General features: G+C 62.0%; 1 protein-coding gene across 1 annotated transcript in view; it reads right to left on the reverse strand.

Moving 5' to 3' along the window:
• Nucleotides 1-6178: 6178 nt before the first annotated feature.
• LHPP (phospholysine phosphohistidine inorganic pyrophosphate phosphatase) overlaps nt 6179-16833 on the reverse strand; it is a 35234-nt gene continuing 24579 nt past the window's right edge. The window contains exons 5-6 of the mRNA XM_056795361.1: nt 16663-16755; nt 6179-6629 (exon numbers count right to left, since the gene is read on the reverse strand). Of these exons, the coding sequence (XP_056651339.1) occupies nt 6318-6629; nt 16663-16755 (405 nt within the window). The 3' untranslated portion in view covers nt 6179-6317. The remainder of the gene's footprint in view (nt 6630-16662; nt 16756-16833) is intronic.

Genomic DNA, 16833 nt, shown 5'->3' on the forward strand with positions numbered 1-16833 from the left:
ATCATGGTGCCTGTGTGACCTTGGGCAAGTCACCGAATGCAGATTGGACTTTGTGGCCTCTCAGGTCAGGCCTCCAACAATCCGGTCCTCTGGGAAGCTCACCTCCTTAGGAGGCCTTCCCTGCTCCTGTGCTTCTCATCCCATTAGGTCATCACTATCCCTCTGCTGATTTCCTATGGTACTTCCTGTTCATACATGAACATGTATGAAGTCATATGTAAACCTCAAAGACTACACGAACATGTCATCACCACCCTACTCCAGTCTACTTACAGAAGAGGAAGCCGAGGCCCGGAGGGGAAAGGGCCTTCCTCCCTAAGTGCAGGGAGGGAGGCTAAAGGATGGAGCTGGCCAGAATGCAGGCCTGGGGCCAGCACATCTTCCTGGAGCCTCAGCTGCCTGGCCTTTGAGCCTAGAAGAGGTCCTGCCTAACCTAGGCTCGCTCCCTCCCAAGGCCAGCCTGAGAAAAGCCCTTGGGAAATGGAGGCCACGTCACCAACCGACCAACCAGGAAATAGAGCAGCTCCTCCCCTCCAGGGGCCTTCAGAGGACACAAGAGCATGCGGAGCCCGCCCAGATGACACTGGCCAGAGGAGAGGTCAGGAGGGCCTCCTAACTGCTTCTGAAAGGCTTGTTGACTGACTGTCTGAGGTTCTGGCTGGGGGAGGGGAGGGAGACAACTAGCCACTGACGGGATGGCGTGAGGGCTCAGGCAGGACGAGAGGCTGGGCCCTGCTGCCTCTGCAGCTCCCGGCCTCCTCCCGGAGAGCACCCCGGCTCTCTCTGTGGAGCCCCTGAGACCACACAGCCATTTTCCGGGTGAAACAGGAGCCATCCCGATGCAGGTGAGGCCTCTCCGCCCTCTCCCTGCCTCAGTGAGTCAGTGAGTCAGTGAGCCAGAATCATCATGCCAAGAAGCACCCTGCAGACCCCACTCGGCGCCCCCTAGAATGGCTTGCGCTCCTCCACAGGGTCGCCAGTGGCCGGCGAGGTCTCTCAGGCAGTCATCTGCCCGGGCAAAGGCTGGATGGGTCACACTCGGGCTCTCGGGAGCTCCAAGAGCCTGGGAAGAATGGAAGAGGACCCCCGGAAGGCTGTTTGACTGACGGGAGGGAGGCGAAGCCCCTGTGCCGGGCCCTGGTCAGTCCCCATGCGCAGGGATGGGGGGCGCCACGGATAAGCTGTAGGAGGTTCGGGGCGGCTATGTGCCTGGTGGCCGAACCAGACGCCCTGTGGTAGGAGGACGGGCCAAGGCCTCCGAGGATTTGAGGGCTGCTCGGGTTGGATTCAGGGCCCAAGAAGGTCCTTTCTGGGCTAAAATCTATGATCCTCTCAGTTGGAGAGAGGCTCCAGGTAAGCTGGGATTGTCTAACTATTGGCCAATCAGCGAGCGTTTATGAAGCCCTTGCTAAGGTGCCAGGTACTAGACTAACTTCTAGGGCTAGCAGGAAAGGCAAAGCCATCTCCTGCCCTCCAGGAGGCTCACACTCTGAAGTGGAAACACTAGGCACAGGGGGCAGCTGGCTAGCTCAGTGGATGGAGAACCAGGCCTCGATGGGAGGTCCTGGGTTCAAATCTGGCCTCAGACACGGCCCAGCTGTGTGACCCTGGGCAAGTCACTTGACCCCCATGGCCTGGCCCTGACCCCTCTTCTGCCTTGGAGCCAATACACAGGATTGACTCTGAGATGGAAGGTCAGGGTTTACAAATAAATAAGCAGATAGATAAATGAATGAATGAGTGAATAAATAAATCTATAAAGAAAGCCTGGGCATAAAGACTACCCAAATAGTGGGCCGGGGTAAGCCCTGGGAGGAGCTCCCTCCGGAGACGGTGGCCGTCCTCCTGACAGGGGTGAGTGAGCAGAGGCGGGTGGAAGTCAGAACTGAGTGTGAGCAGGGCCTGTACACCTCCTCCAATCAATCAAAGTCGCTGTGCTGCAAACCGAGGTAAGTCCGATGCAATTTGTATGAACGGCTAACGCAGAGACGAGGAAGAAGAGTCTAAGCATCCCACGGAGATGACGTGGCCGGGGCGACGGCAAGGAGGGGCCAGGCCTGGGAGACTTCTCGCCTCGGTGGCCATCACGGAAAGGCGGTCCAAGGTGGCGGAGTCCCAAGAAAAGTTCGGCTTCCCCCAGCTTCCTCGGTGTAGGACTATCCACAGGCCTCTAACAGCATCTCTTGTCTTCCAAATGTTCCCATTAAACCGAAGGTTGCGCTTTCCTGGCTAGCCAGAGAGGGATGTGAAAGCCAAATCTCTATCAATGAAGCCCAAGCGCCCTTAAGGGCCGCCACATCCCTTCCTCCGCCCCATCCCCAGGCTCAAAATGAACTAATTGTTGTCCAAGAGTGTCACAAATGGAGAATAACAGGCTGTAGGTTCCTAGGGGGTAGCTGGACACCTTCCTATGGCCAAGGCTTGCTCCCCTGGGCGGGCTGAAGTCCCCAGGGCACCCTGAATGTCCTGCAGAGCACCCCCTGGGCCCCCGAGAGCTTCCAGGACGCGAGGCCCGCAGAGATTTGCAGACGCGGGGAATCCGGAGGCGACCAGGAGTGGTTTTAGCCAGAGTCATCCACAAGAGCCGAGCCGATGGGGAAGAAACACGTGGGCCCGGGCCCGTTCCCCAGAGGCACCTCCCAGCCCACCAGCTCTCCGACGTCCGGGTGGCCGGAGCCCGGCAGCCACGCCGGCTTTCTCTTCTCCCCGTGACGTCACCCCCGGCTCTCGCCTTCCAAAGACTCTCCTCCGCACTGTCGCCTCAATCCCGCTTCTTCCTGTTTCCCCAGCAACCTCTTCCTCCTCTGAGATGTGGCTGGTCCCGCTCGGTTTGCTCTTCCCTATTACCTTCAGACCCGTCAGAAGCTCCCTTCAAATGCACGTTCTTCTTAGGCCCGACCATCTCCTCGAACCACAGCTCGTCTCCCTTCTCCAGGAAAGCGAGGAGAAGCCCTCGCACGCATTCCCGACCCCCAACCGGAACTGCTCTCTCCATGGGTCTTGATTGCCAAATCTAGCAGCAGTTTTTTAGGGCTCATTCTTCTGGACCTCTCTGCTAATCAGCAGGCAGACAGACGGTGTAGGGGGAAGGGCGCTGGGCCGAGAGTCAGGAAGACCCGAGTTCAAATCCAGCCTCAGACCCTGACTAGTGGTGCGACTGAGTAAGTCACTTCATCTCTGCCTGCCTCAGTTTCCTCACCTGTACAACAGAGATCACACCGCTTAGCTCCCAGGCAGATATGTGGGATATCTGTCGAGTGCTTAGCATAGCACTTCCTGGCCACCCCTCGGAGATATTCGCTCAACTTTCATGGCGCCACTGCCTCCTGTGGCTCATCATCTGTACCCCCCCCCCGACGCCCGCCGTGCACACGAGCCTAGCCGCCATCTCTCCCAGAATTCCTCTCTTCCTTCCAGACAAGGTTCGAGCAACAGCTCGGACAGGAAGCCTTTCGGCTTCCTGGTTCTCCCAAGGGCGACCGGCCCGAGTCAGCAGGAGGGCAGCAGCACCGCCGGACTCTACCGGGATCTTCGTGCACCCTCACAGCAGCCCCAGGAGGTAAGGGAGGAAGCCGAGGCAAACGGAGGCCAAGTGAGGCCGGGCCCACACAGCTCATCAGGGCCTCCCTGTCTAAGAGTCCGCACTGTGTCCCGGCTCTGAGGCAGCAGAGCAGGAAGGGCTGGGCCGGGGGGAAGTGACCTGCCCAGGGTCACCGGGCCGGGAAGTGTCGGGGGCCACACTGGAACCCAGAGCCACGGGCTGCCCCAAGGGCTTTCCTTTCTGAGATTCTTCACTATCCATCTGGCACGCTGCCTCCTCCTCTAGGCTGGCCTCCCCGCAGAGGGCAGGCACTAACCAGTGTTGGCTGACGGATCCACGGTGGCTGTCTGAGGCTGGATCTGAACTCGGGTCTCCCCGACCCCAGGCTCGGCCCTGGAGCCGAGAGATTCACGAAGCCGGGCTGGAGAGGCCCCAGAGGGCGGGCAGACGCCCAGGCCAGGCTCGCCGCTGCGACAGGACCGAACCTGCCGCGGCACAAGCAGAACCCGGGCCACGGCCGGAACACCCTCGGACAACCTCCCGGCCCTCCCCCTTCGCCTGGGGCCGCTCCAGCCCGCCTGGCTGCTGGCTTTCCACCCAACCCCGGCCACAGCTTCGGGCAGGGCCGGCTGGCCCGAGACCCAGGAGGAAGTCCGGGGCCACCTGACTGGGCCAGCAGAGGACAAGGCCGAGGCTCAACTTCCTGGGAAGGACGCTGGGCCGGGCACGCGAAGCTCTCTGGCGCCATCTGGTGGGGGGCGGCTGCCTGGCCCAGGTGGAGCCAGGAGAGGCCGGCCAGGCTGGGGCCTGCAGGGTCCTGGGGGGGCTGAAGCGGCCGCCAGCATCCTACCCTCCCTCTTTCTCCCTCCCTCCCCCCCCCCTCTCCCCCCCCTCCCTCCGTCCCCCCAGTCCTCCAGCCCTGCCTCCAGGTTGCTCTTCACACCAGCTGGGGAGCTTCAGGCCCGCCTCTCGGTCTCTACTCACCTTCCAAGGAGGCCGTGGGAGCCACGTTTTCTTTACAGGCTGGACCTCGGCAGCCCCCAGAGGTGATCGGAGGAGGCCGGCACGGGGCGGGGACGGGAACAGGCACGTGTTCAGCGCCCGCTGCGCCTGGCCCTGGGCCAAGCACTTTACAAATGCCACATCCCTGGCCGTGGCTGTGATCGCGCCCATTTCACAGATGAGGAAGCCGAGGCAGAAGCCGGAAGTGCCCGCGGCTGCATTTGAGCGCGGGGCCCCCCAGGTCCTTCCCGCTGGCTGCCGCGGCCGGCCCCGTGCGGGCCCCCCTGGGCCCGGGACGCCTGGGAAGCCCCCCCACTCCGGGGGCCGCCGGCCTTCCTCCTCCTTGCAGGCACCCTTCGAGCCCTTTAGGATGGGGATGTCGGCGGACAGGAGGCCGGCCAGGGGCCGCCGCCCTCCCCCGCTGTGTCCGGCCCTGGCAGGAGGGGGAGCCCCGGACCGAGGCCTCAGAGGATGAAGGCGCGGCGGCCGGCATGACGTCCCCCACGCTGGGGTCGGCGCCCCCCGAGCCCTCTCTGCCGCCCTGGCCGCAGGCTCCAGGCCCGAAGGACAGGCCGGGCCCTCGGCCTGGACAAGAGCGCAGCCAGACAGACCGACAGACCAACAGACTGCCGGCCAGTCTCCGTTTCCTGGTCTGGAAGGCTGCCCGGTGAGGCGTCTCCCCCCGGTGGCCGCCGCCAAGAGACGCAACTTGAAGAACGAGGAGGAAAGCGTGGGGGCTCCAGGCAGGGGACCCCCGTGTCCAGCTCCCTGGTTTGGGGGTGTCTGCGCACTCCCCTCGCCAACCCCCCCAAGAGCCCCGCCGCCGGGCCTGAGACAAGAAGGCCCAGGGACGGGAGGCTGAGAAGGAGAGAAGGAGGCCTGGAGGCCCGGAGCTGCCGGCCTCGGCCTGCTTCTAGGCCTGCGAGAGCAGCCTTCGGACGGGCCGGGACCCAACAGAGGGGAACCGAGGAGGAGCTGAAGGCGGAGAAGGGCCTGGTCAGGGAAGCACAACTCGCACGGAGCCCCCGGCATACAGCCGGTGCCTAATAAATGTTCAATCGACAGGTCAAGGGGTCAACGTGGACTTCTGACGGCACCAGGCCCGGCCCTGAGACGCCAGCCTCGAACCCAGAACCCGAGGGCCGCTCTGGCTTCACTCGCAAGTGTCAAAGGCACTCATTAAAGCAGGGCCGGGCCGGGGCTCCAGAGCCAGAGACGGTCCCCGCTGGGTGACCCTGGACGAGTCACTGGTCCCGGCCGGCGCCGGCGCCCTCCTCCCAGCCAGCTGTCCTCTCCCCAGTCGCGGCGGAGGCGGGGACGGCGCGGGGTCCCAGCCAGGAGGCGCCCCCTTTACTCCTGGTGGGGACGGTCAGCGCCGGGCCGGGCCCGGTCACTGCAGGCGGACCTGGACGTGCTGCCCTGGCACTGCCCGCCCCCAGGCTCCCTCCCAGCCCCGATGCCCGAAGAGCCGCTTCGTTGGGCGGAGCCGGCCCGGCACAGGCATGGCGGAAGCTGCAAGGTGCCCCCCCCGGCACAGCCCGGGCCCAGGCTGAGGCCGGCAGAGTTCTAAAAAGGCCGGACCGCGTCCACTGGTTCAGGGGGCGCCCGGAGGCCTCCCGGCCCCCTCCGGGCAGCTGGGCGGCAGCAGCCCCCTCGGCCCGGCCCCGCATCTGCGTGGGTCTCATCGGGACAGGCGGGAGAGCAGAGGGAGGCTCTCTCCGGCCTCCTCGGAGCTCGGCCCGCCATGGAGGCCGAGAGTGCGGAAGGCCAAAGATCAAGGGGGAGGCCCTCGAATCCGGCTCCCTGGCCTCCCGCAGCCCCAGGAGCACAGGCTGCCTCTGGCCTCCCTGCCTAGTCCCAGAGCCCCGAGGAGGCCCGGAGCCCTTCGGGCTGCGGCGCAGGTCCAGAGGGGAGGCCCCAGAGGGAGGCCCCAGAGGGAGGCTCCCCAGAGGCCGCGCCTCTCCCCGTGCCCCGCCCCCGTGAGGGAGACTGACCTGAACTTGCCGGTGCGCACCTGCAGCGCCCTCATCCCGCAGCGCTGGGCCCCGGCCACGTCGCCCATGATGTCGTCTCCGATCATGAGGGCCTGCGGCAGAGAAACACAGGAGAGGGTCAGCCTCGCTGGCTCCCTCTTTGCCCACAACCGGAGGGGTGATCCCGTCCCGCCCGCCTCGGCTCCGCCTCTGAAATCGATCTGGTTGGCACCCAAGCAGGGCGCGCCGTGCCCATCCCCCGGACGGCAAACCCCGTGTGGGCACCCCCCCCCCCAGGACCGCGGAGCACCGGAAGGAGCTGGGATCGGCCGCGCGTCCCACGGCCCAGATGACTTCTTGGGACACATTTTCAAGCTGAGACTCCCTATGAAACCCAATTCAGCCAACTGCAAGGCAGGAAAACGCCGGACGGTGGGACCCTGAGCAGGTCTCTCGCCCGGGGCACCGCCGGGCCTCCGTTTCCCCATCTGAGGACCTCTAGGGACCCTCCCAGGGGGGCATAATGGGGTCAAAGTTCACTCCAGGCAAAGCACTCTGGGAAAATCTGGGGCTGGGGGGCAGCTTTGGGAAGAGATCCCGGAGGTCAGAGTGAGCCCAGGGAGCAGAGGGGCCAGATGACAACTCCATTGGCGGCCGCAGAGAGCGGCCAGGAAGCAGAGACGAGGCAGGGCGTCCGGGAGGCTGCTGCAGTGCGTGCGTGCATGCGTGCAGGGAAGGGGCCACGAGGGCCCGAGCGAGGGGAGCGTCCCAGGGAGGGGAGACACGGTCCAAAGGCTCAGGTCCATCTCGGGCTCCCCTTCCGTCTCTGGGTCCCTCGTCAGGCTCCCCGTTTCTCACAGTCCGATTCTATGACGCTCACGGCCAGGAGGTGTCCTGTGGCCGGCCCCAACGGCGGGGCCTCCGCTTTGTGGCCAGGCCTGCTCGGCCGTCCACGGGAGCCTTCTGTCTGCCCCGGCCTCTTGGGCAGGGCACGTCCCTGGGCCAAAGAAAAGGCCCCTTTGGGGTACTTTCTTAGCACGATCCCAAAGGGTCGGCCCGCTCTGCTCTTTGCCCTCCTTTGTGGCTCCGGCACATCGGAGGGGCTTAGCACACGCCTGGACTTGCCTGGAGCAGGCGGCGGAGAGGAGGGAGGACGGCCCAGCGCTGGAGGGGGGAGAAGAGGAGGAGATGCTGGGCAGAGCCTGGACGGGAGATGTGGGTCGCACCGCGGCCCTCTGCTCACTAAGCTCGCCAGTACCTCCAGAATGAAGGCCTGCGAGATGGAGGCAGAGAGGCCCTGGGTGAGAGGACGGTGGGAAGGGTTCAAGGAGACGATACAGGAAAGGCACCGGAGGGAGGGAGGCCTAGCTGGCTGCCAGTGTGAGGGGAGGGAGGCGCGACGAGCCTGGAAAGGGCTCCCGAGGATTTCAGAGGAGTCTGAATGCTTTCTAAGGGGCGGAAGGGACGGCGAAAGCTTCTTAGACGGAGAAATGAGCCCCTCGGACACCGTGGAAGCCCTCCATCAGGGAGAAGTCTCTCCGCATGTGTTAAAATCGCCTGAGATTCTGGGCCAGAGAGCCACGGAATGACTCGCCAGACTGCACTGGAGGACTCTGATGGCCCACCTCGAAGAAGGCCCAAACCAAGAGCCACGCATTCCCCAAAGGGAGGGGAGGCTGTTGAGAGCAGACGCGAGGGAAGAGGCATTCTGAAGGCTGATGAGGACTCCCAGATGCAGTGGCTTGTGGAAGCTGCTGGGCTGGATGACTCGCCCCCAGGACCCTGCCAAGCCTTTCATGAGGTCTATAATCACTCCCAAGAACCATGAATCCAGCCTCACTCTCCACAAAGGAAAAAGCAAGTAGATGGAAGAATCTCATGTATGGCCTTAAGCAGGATCAGGGATAAAGAAGAAGAGAAATCTGGGAAGACTTTCATGAGCTAACAATGGAAAAAGCAGAAACACTCAGATAAGATGGCGGCCAACTGAACTCACCTCAAACCATACCAAAACAAGATGGCGGCCAACTGAACTCACCTCAAACCACACCAAAACAACATGGCGGCCCACCAAACTCACCTCAAACCATACCAAAACAAGACAACTGAACTCACCTCAAACCACACCAAAACAAGATGGCGGCCAACTGAACTCACCTCAAACCACACCAAAACAAGACAACTGAACTCACCTCAAACCACACCAAAACAAGATGGTGGCCAACTAAACTCACCTCAAACCATACCAAAACAAGATGGCGCCCAACTGAACTCACTTCAAACCATACCAAAACAACTGAACTCACCTCAAACCACACCAAAACAAGATAACTGAACTCACCTCAAACCACACCAAAACAAGATGGAGCCCAACTGAACTCACCTCAAACCACACCAAAACAAGATGGCGCCCAACTGAACTCACCTCAAACCACACCAAAACAAGATGGTGGCCAACTGAACTCACCTCAAACCACACCACAAGATGGCAGGCAAATTAATTCCTCTCAAACCACTGGACAAGATGAAGGCCACTGACCAGTCTGCATTCAAAAGGAGGAGGAGGCCGCCTCCCTCTTCTCTGTAAAATGGTGGCAGTCACATATGCAGAAGGAGGCCCAAGTTCTTGGACATCATCAATGGGTGAGTTTGTTTTGCTTTCATGACCTGCTCTGTCACAACCGAAGTCTATGGATGTTATGAAAAAAAATCAATAAAAGTTCCAAAGAATGCCGACTGCTCAGACTATGACATGCAGACAGTCTGCACCATCTATCTCGGGCCCTTCTGCACTCTCTCGTCCCTCCTCCTCCCCTCTGTTTGCCAGGCCGCCAGCCCTCTCCTCTGCCCCCGGGCGCTGGGGGCACCGGGCCCTTTAGACAGGCCCGCCTTGGCTCGGATCTTCCGCTGGCCCCTTCCTCCTTGGGCCCCCCTTGTCACCCTTTAAATGTCTTCTTGACTGCCCCCCACAAGGCTCCAGCCTCTCTCTCTCCCCCCAAATTCCTGGAAAGGTGGTCTGCACCGTCTCCCTCCTCCGCAGCTCTGCCACGTTCTCCCGGCCTCGACGCGCGTCGCTCTTGTCCTCGCTGCCAGCCTCCTGGCTCTTTAGCTTCCTTTGTCAGCCCCCTTCTGTGCCCGGCCCAGGGCCTGCCTTCTCCTCGGGCCTGTGTCTCCGCACATCCCAATGGCTCCCGTGGGCTCCCTGATCGTCTCTGCCAGGATGACGCCCAAAGCTAGTCGGTCAGTCGTCATCTCTGCCCGGAGCTCAAGTATCTCGGCACCGGCGCCCGCTGCCGGGGGGCACCGCCGACCAAGGGGCTCTCGGTGCGGCTCCCTCCCGCCCGCCCAACTCCCCGGGCCCTGGTTCCTCTGGAGCCTCCACCTCCCTTCCTCCCCCCCGCCGCGTCCTACACGGCCCACAGAGCACGTCTAGGCGGCACCCCCCGTCTTGACAGCCGAAGTGACTTTCTGGGTCTCCCTGCTTCTAACTTGTCTTCTTTAATCCAGCTTCCTCTCAGTCGCCCACCGTTCCCTAACACACGGGCCGGGCTGTGGCGCTCTCCCTCTCAAGGATATTCCGTGGTTCTCTGTTGCCTCTGGGATGGGGCACACACGGCTCGGTCAGGGGCAGCTCACCCCCTTCACAATCTGCCAGCCACCTGCCATGGGACTCATCCGCTTCAGGCCCTCGACAGCCGGCCAATCTGGCCTTCTCGCTGTCCCTTCGCCCCTCGGCCTCGTTTGGCCTCTCCTGGGAGGACGCTTTCTTGGCTCCCTCGTGGTCGCTGCCCGCTCCTCCCTCAAATGATCTTGCATTTGCTTGTCTGTCTGCAAGGTGTACCCCAGGAGAAGGAAGCCCCCGGGGGCAGGGCTTGGCTCGAACCGGTGCCCAGACAAACAGGCCATTCCCGGGGCCAGACTGGAGCAGGAAGAAAAAAGCAGGCTGGGTGGCACCGAGGGCACTGAACAAAGGCCCGTCTGGGTTTAACAGCAGGATTTTTCCAATGATGCTTTGCGGCTGCATTTCATGGAGCAAACGCCATGACTGCGGCGTCGGGGGCCCTTGGGCGCCGCCAAATCTCCCCCAAAGGACACGCCGGTTCTCCTCCAAGGTACAAGTCACTGCTCGGGGCCCGCCTTGGCAGTCCTGTGGCGTTTGGGGCCTTCCAGCACCCGGGCAGAAGCTCTTCCTGGGAGAAAGCTGGCGGCCACAGGACGGGGTTTCGCATCGAGGGCAGCTCACAGGGAGAGGCAGTGAGCATCCCTTCACCTCGGGGTGCGGCTGGCTCCCCCACTTCCGTGGCCCGGCTGCCCATCCCTCTAGCCGCATGCTGGGGAGCAGGCGAGCGTGTCTTCCGCAGAACGCCACACTGGTGCTCTCGGAGTGTCCCAGGAGCACCGGAAGGCCCTCGTCTTCCATATGGACCCAACAGCCTCCAAGATGGAGGCTTCAAACGGAATGTCCTTCTTTGTTTCCTTGCTCCCTTCCCTTCCCTCTTAGAATCGATGAGGAGTGTTGGTTCTAAGGCAGAAGGGTGGTACGGCCTGGGCACAGGGGCGAAGTGACTGGCCCAGGGTCACACAGCTCGGGAGTGTCCCCTTGGCCGCCCCCTGCCTTTCTTTGAAATGAAAACGCTTCCATTCCGCCTTTCTCTTCATTGCTGCTGGCTTTTCCCCGGGGAATCGGATGGGTGGCTTTTAGGGAGCGAGAACAGAACAGAAGGGCCTCCCCACGACATCCTCCCTCCCCCAAGAAGCCTTTCCCGCCTCCCTTTGGTGGTGTCTCCCCCGGGGATGGTCTCTAGTCTATCCTGGGGGGAGCCTGTTGGGGCGCAGTGGTTTCCCCGTTGTCTCCGCCGTTGGCCTGGGCGCTCCTTGAGGGCAGGGGCTGGCGTTTGCCTTCCTGCTTGGCACATAGTAGGCATTTCATAAAGGCCCTCTGACCGAGCGAGCGAGCCCGTGTCCTGGCGCTGTGGAGAGGACCCGGGGAGCCAGGCAGGAAAGCCATCCCGCCTCTCCATGCCCCCATCTCCTCCCCCTTCAAAATGGGGAGCAGCCCACGGACCCCCTTCTCCTGGGTAGGGGTCGAACGGGGCCGAAGCGGCTCCGAGACGGCGGCGGGAGCTCTCGGGGTCTGAGCTCTGCCGGCCGCCTCCGTGGCAGACCCTCCTTCGGGAGGCCTTGAACAAAGGGGGCTCCCCGCATGTCTGCCATCTCCTGGGCGGCCTCTCGGGGGGGCCCGGCAGCCGGAGGGGCGAGGCCGCACATGATCAGCGATGCCTGTCGGCACAGCTTGTGGCATCCGCATACCAAAATGGAGTCCGGCCCCCGGGGACGGCACAGATTTACTATCGGTGAAGGACGATAATCACGAACGGAGGAGCAATTATGCCCAAATCATTTAGGATTTCAAAAATCATTGGCAAGAAGATGGAGGTCAGGAGGTGGGCTGTCGAGGGAAATAAACAGCCGTCCCTGTCAAAGCGGCCTTTAGCTGTGAGGCGGCACCAGGAGAGGCAGGCGCATAAAGCCCAAAGGTCACAGCAAGAATTAGGAGCTCCGGGCGGCTCCGGCCAGGCGCTGCCCCGCTCTGCAGGCCTGGCTTCGGGCTGGGAAGTGAAAGGCGAGCCAGCGCTGCAGGCTCCATCTTTGTTTCTTAGGCATCTTTTTCACCGGCGTTTGGCCACCCTCCCTTCCATCCCCAGGCGCCCCTGGGCCGGTCCCTCGGCTCTGCAGGCCCCCAAAGAGAAGCCCCGTTTCTCATCTGGGAGTTCCTGAGACCGTGAAAGTGAGAGGCCAGACCCTGTCGCACACCAAGCGAAGGCTCTCCAGCTCCCAAGACCGGCTGTGCCATGGACCAGCGCAGGGAGGGCTCCCAGGGAGACCCCCCCCCGCCACGACCCCCCAAGTGTCTTGGTCCTTTTCCTGCCCAGCTCCAAGGCCTTCGGCCAATGAACTTCAAGAGGATCCCGAGAAGTCAAAGCGTGCTTCTTACTGAACAAGAGAAGAGGCTCCAGAGGCAGAAGGTATTCCCCGGCGTAGAGAGGCCCTCTGCCTCTTCTCTCCAGGGGACTTAGCCAGAAGCAGGAAGCCAATCGGCTGGGTGTTGGGGCAGGACTTGAACTCAGGTCCTCCTGGTCCAAGGCTGGCCTCTCTGTCCACTAGGCCATGCAACCTCTAATCCTCACACCCAACAGAAAGTGCTGGATGAAATGAGAATTTCCCTGAAGGCCTCCTGGACCCCCGCCAGAAGGCTGCAGGCTGAGAGGGAGAAACCTTTGGAGCTGCCCATCGAGGCCGTATCTTGATGGAGAAAGAAGGGGAGGCCCGGCTCCCGGGCACAGCTTCTGCCAGGGGCGCCCCCCACGGGCTCGGAGAGCTCCCCAGACCCTCTGCCCATGGAATTCACTGGGATCCTTGGTGTCCGGTAGAGGCGGAGACGAGGATCAGGGCTCGTTCCCTGCGGCCACTCAACCCTTCCTCCTCCAGGAAGCCTTCCCAGCTCCGCGTCCCGCCAGCCAATTGGGAGGGAGCTCAGGCCCTCTGCTTTGGGCAGCCGCACGCCTGCCAGGTCAGGGAGGGGCCGACCAAGGCTCGACGGTGGATGGAACTGAGCCAGAGGCAGAGATGGCGGCGGCGGCCTGAACTCGGTTTAGACCAAAGGCACGGCCGCACATAACCTTTAAGGCGGGTTTGCTGGGTCTCGCCAGAAGAGGCTGAATTTCTCCTCGAGCCGAGGAGTCGCGTCGGCCGCTTCTCCGCTGCCGCCAAGGAAAGGTTAAAATGAAATTGGATTTCAGGGAGCTGCGTTCATCCTAGAGGCGGCTGGAAAGGGCTGGGCCGGGAAGGCGCCGGTATCGGGGGAAATGGCTGGTGATGACTTTATTGATGGCAGCAGCTCGGAGAGTCTAAGGTTCGCCACGGCCGGCAGGACAGCTTCTCATTAGAAATAAAAACACAAACAGCCTCAACGTGAACTGCCTGACTTTTACATCTCAGCCCAGCCCGGGGATGGGCATGGCCGTGAGGAGGGGGCCAGAGGGCCCCAGACAGACAGACTGACAGACAGACAGAGAGAGCCCCGGAGGCACGAGCCGAGGGAGGCATCCGGGGCTGGCAATGGAAGGGAGAGCTTTCCAGGCACACTCCGAGCCGAGAGACGAGGGCAGGGTGGCCTGGGGGACAAGATGAGGCGGGTGGGGTAGATCACGGAGGGGAAGCAGAAAGGCAGGAGGGAGGCCTGCACATCAAAGCAGGCACTTTCTATTTGGCCCCCCGAGAGGGTCAGGCCTGCCCTGAAGAAGGTCGCTTGCAGAGCTGAAGGAAGGAAGGACCGCAGAGGAGAGGCAGAAGACAAGGAAGTCGGCCAATGGCAGAGGAGAGGCAGAAGACAAGGAAGTCGGCCAATGGCAGAGGAGAGGCAGAAGACAAGGAAGTCGGCCAATGGACTGCGGCGGCTCTTGGGCTGAGGGGAGGAGGGCCTCCCCCGAGGGGTGGCGGTGGCATCTCGGGACAGACAAGGGGTCAAGGGAAGAACCTCTTGGATGGGAAGGCAAATGAGAGCAAGGAATTGGGGATGCCACCAAAGTCATGAGCCTGCCAAGATGGCGGCATCCTTGACAACAGAGAAGGCAGGGAAGGAGGAGGGTTTGGGGGGAAAGATAAGGAATTCCGTTTAGGGCAAGGGGGCCTGGCCATGCCTATGGTACGTTCGGTCTGAGGTGTCCAACAGGCAGCGGGAGAGTCGGGAATGGAGGTCACAAGAAAGATTATATTGGAGAATCACTGCCCCGAGATTAGAATGGAATCTGGGCACGGATGTGATCCAAGTGAAACGATGTAGAGGGAAAGAAGGTTCGAGTCAGGCTTGGAAGGACCCCGAGAGTTGGGAAGCCAACCAGGAGGGAAGGATGCCCGGAGAGAAGGAAGTATCAAGCAGGAGATGGTGATCCCCAGAATCCAAGGCCATAGAGAGCTTAGGCAGTTTCGGTGGAAGGAAGAGGTCAGAAATGGAGCTGTAAGGGGTCAAGGAGAGGGTGCGAGAAGAAGGGGAAGCACCAGTCATGGATGGCCTCTGGGGGAGGTAGGTTAGGCACCAAAGGCAGAAGTGATGCAGGACAACAGTGAGCAGGAAGGGCTCAGGATCAAGGGAAGGGCTTTTAAGGTTGGAGGAGTCATAGGCCTGTTTGTAGGCAGCTGGGAAGGAACTAGGAGAGAGGGAGAGATGAAAGTAAGTGAGCGTGGGGAGGAGAGACGGCATACGGTGGGCTCACTTCCACAGGCAGAGGGGCCAGTTTCAGAAAGGAGGACGACCGCCTCGTCATGTGACACCAGGGCAAAAGAGGAGAAAGGGCAGAAAGTCCTTGCATGATAGGAGATGAACGGAAGGGGAGGGCCTCGATTTGTCTATAAACCACAAGTCAGGGTCTCAGCTCAGAGAATGGGGAGATGGGCAGCCATGAGAGATTTGAGGAAGGATAGGAAGAGGGGGTAGCCCATAAGGGGGCAGAGCAGGACCGCTCGGCAGCAGTGGGGGCCCAGGAGAGCTGGTGTCCCGTTGCTGTGGAATGGACCCAGCCAGCACTGGTGTCCGATTTGCTCCAGTTCCGTTTGGTAGCACCTGAGGAGGAGTGAGTGCAGCAGATGGGAATGTTCTAGAACTGGGGGGTGGGCATGGCAAGATCAGTGGCATGATAAGGGGGATCAAGGACCTGAGAAAAGGATAGGATAGACTTTCGTCAAGGGGAGAGAGCCTGGTAAAGACGTGAGGTGGCAGTGAGGACAAAGAACAGGGCTTGTGGCATGGCTATGGATGGCCACTGGGTGAAGGATCCGCAGACTCAGGGACCGGGGAGCATCCATCCCATCCGACACCTCAGCTACAAGAGGGCGCCCAGCCTCGACCTCAAGGGCCTCCAAGATGGAGAACTCATCATCTTCCGAGGCAGCCCCTATCACAGCAGGACTCTGAATGGAGTTCTGATTGTTGAGGAAATTTTCCTCCAGCCAAATTACGTTTCTTTGCAAGATCTCTACATGGGGGGGGGGGGGGGGGCACTAGTTGGCACAGGGGCTAGAAGGCCATCAGGAATAATCAGGAAGATCTGAATCCACATTCGGTCTTGGACACTCCTTAGTTGTATGACTGGGCAAGTCCCAAGTTCTACGAGCTTTGGCTTCCTCGTCTTTAAAATGGGTGCCTCAGCTGGTTGTAAGAATTAAAATAAGTAAAAAAATACAAGTGAAGCACTTTGCAAACCTTCACATTCAAGTGAATTCTGGCCGTCCTCGTTACACTGCTGTTACCCTCTTGGACAAACCCTGCAAGGAGAGCCTCGAGATGTCCTCAGGCTACCTTTCCCCGCTTCCTTCGGCCCGTCCCCCCCCCTGGCATCTTCCCCCCCCCCGGCTCCTCTGCTCTGGATGCCCACCTGCCCAGCCCCTCCTCAACGGCGTTCCCAAAGGATAGTGGCCAGCGCTGGGCCCAGCACGGCAGAGATGGTCCATCTGTGTGCAGTGACAGGCTGTCGCCAGCCAGGGAAAACAGCGGCTTTCTCAGCGGGACGCACACTGACCCTGTGGGCCTTTGTCCCCAAGGCCGGCCGGCCGGCCACGCCCGCCCTGTCCTCTCGGGACAGGCTGGTCCGGACGCCGGAGTCCAGGCCTCTTCTCCCGGGGAGGCCGCTCAGGTAATCAGACCAGGCCCGCCATTCCTGAGACTGAGAGTGGAGAGCCCATGCGGAGCCCAGGCCCCCCCGGGGTCCGGCGGCCACCTGCCCTTCGGGTCACCCTGGGAAGCCCACTGTACGCCAACAGGACTCCCTTTCTAGTGGCGCCCCAAGAAACGGGTTTGCACGTGCTGCCCTTCGCCAGCCTCCGGGACTTCCCTCCGCGTTTGCGTCTGGCCCCCAGGGGGCACGTAAGGGGCAGGAGGCCGGGGGAGCTCCTCTGGGAGCCTGAGCAAGCGCTCCCAGCTTCGGGTGTCTCCAAGCGGGCCGCGGCAAAGACGTGGGCGCAGAGCAGGCCGGGGACGCGGCCGCCGCCTGCGTCTCTGCGCTTGTCCGCCAGGCCCCCTTCAAGGAGCCCCTCCTGACAGAGCCCGGGGGGGGGGGGGGGGGAGGCCGGGGAGGGGGCGGGGACACTCACCTGCTGGGCTTCCAGGCCCATTTCCTTTAAGGCAGCCTTGAAGAACTCGGGGGCCGGCTTCCCCACCACTTCGGCGCGGACGTCACAGGCGTACTGGAAGGAAACGGGGTGCTGGTGAGGCAGAGGGGGGCCACAGGAAGCCGGCGGTCGGAAGGGGAGACGCGGCCGAGG

The sequence above is a fragment of the Monodelphis domestica genome, chromosome 1 (assembly GCF_027887165.1).
Source record: "Monodelphis domestica isolate mMonDom1 chromosome 1, mMonDom1.pri, whole genome shotgun sequence".
NCBI classification, from domain to species: Eukaryota; Metazoa; Chordata; class Mammalia; order Didelphimorphia; family Didelphidae; genus Monodelphis; species Monodelphis domestica.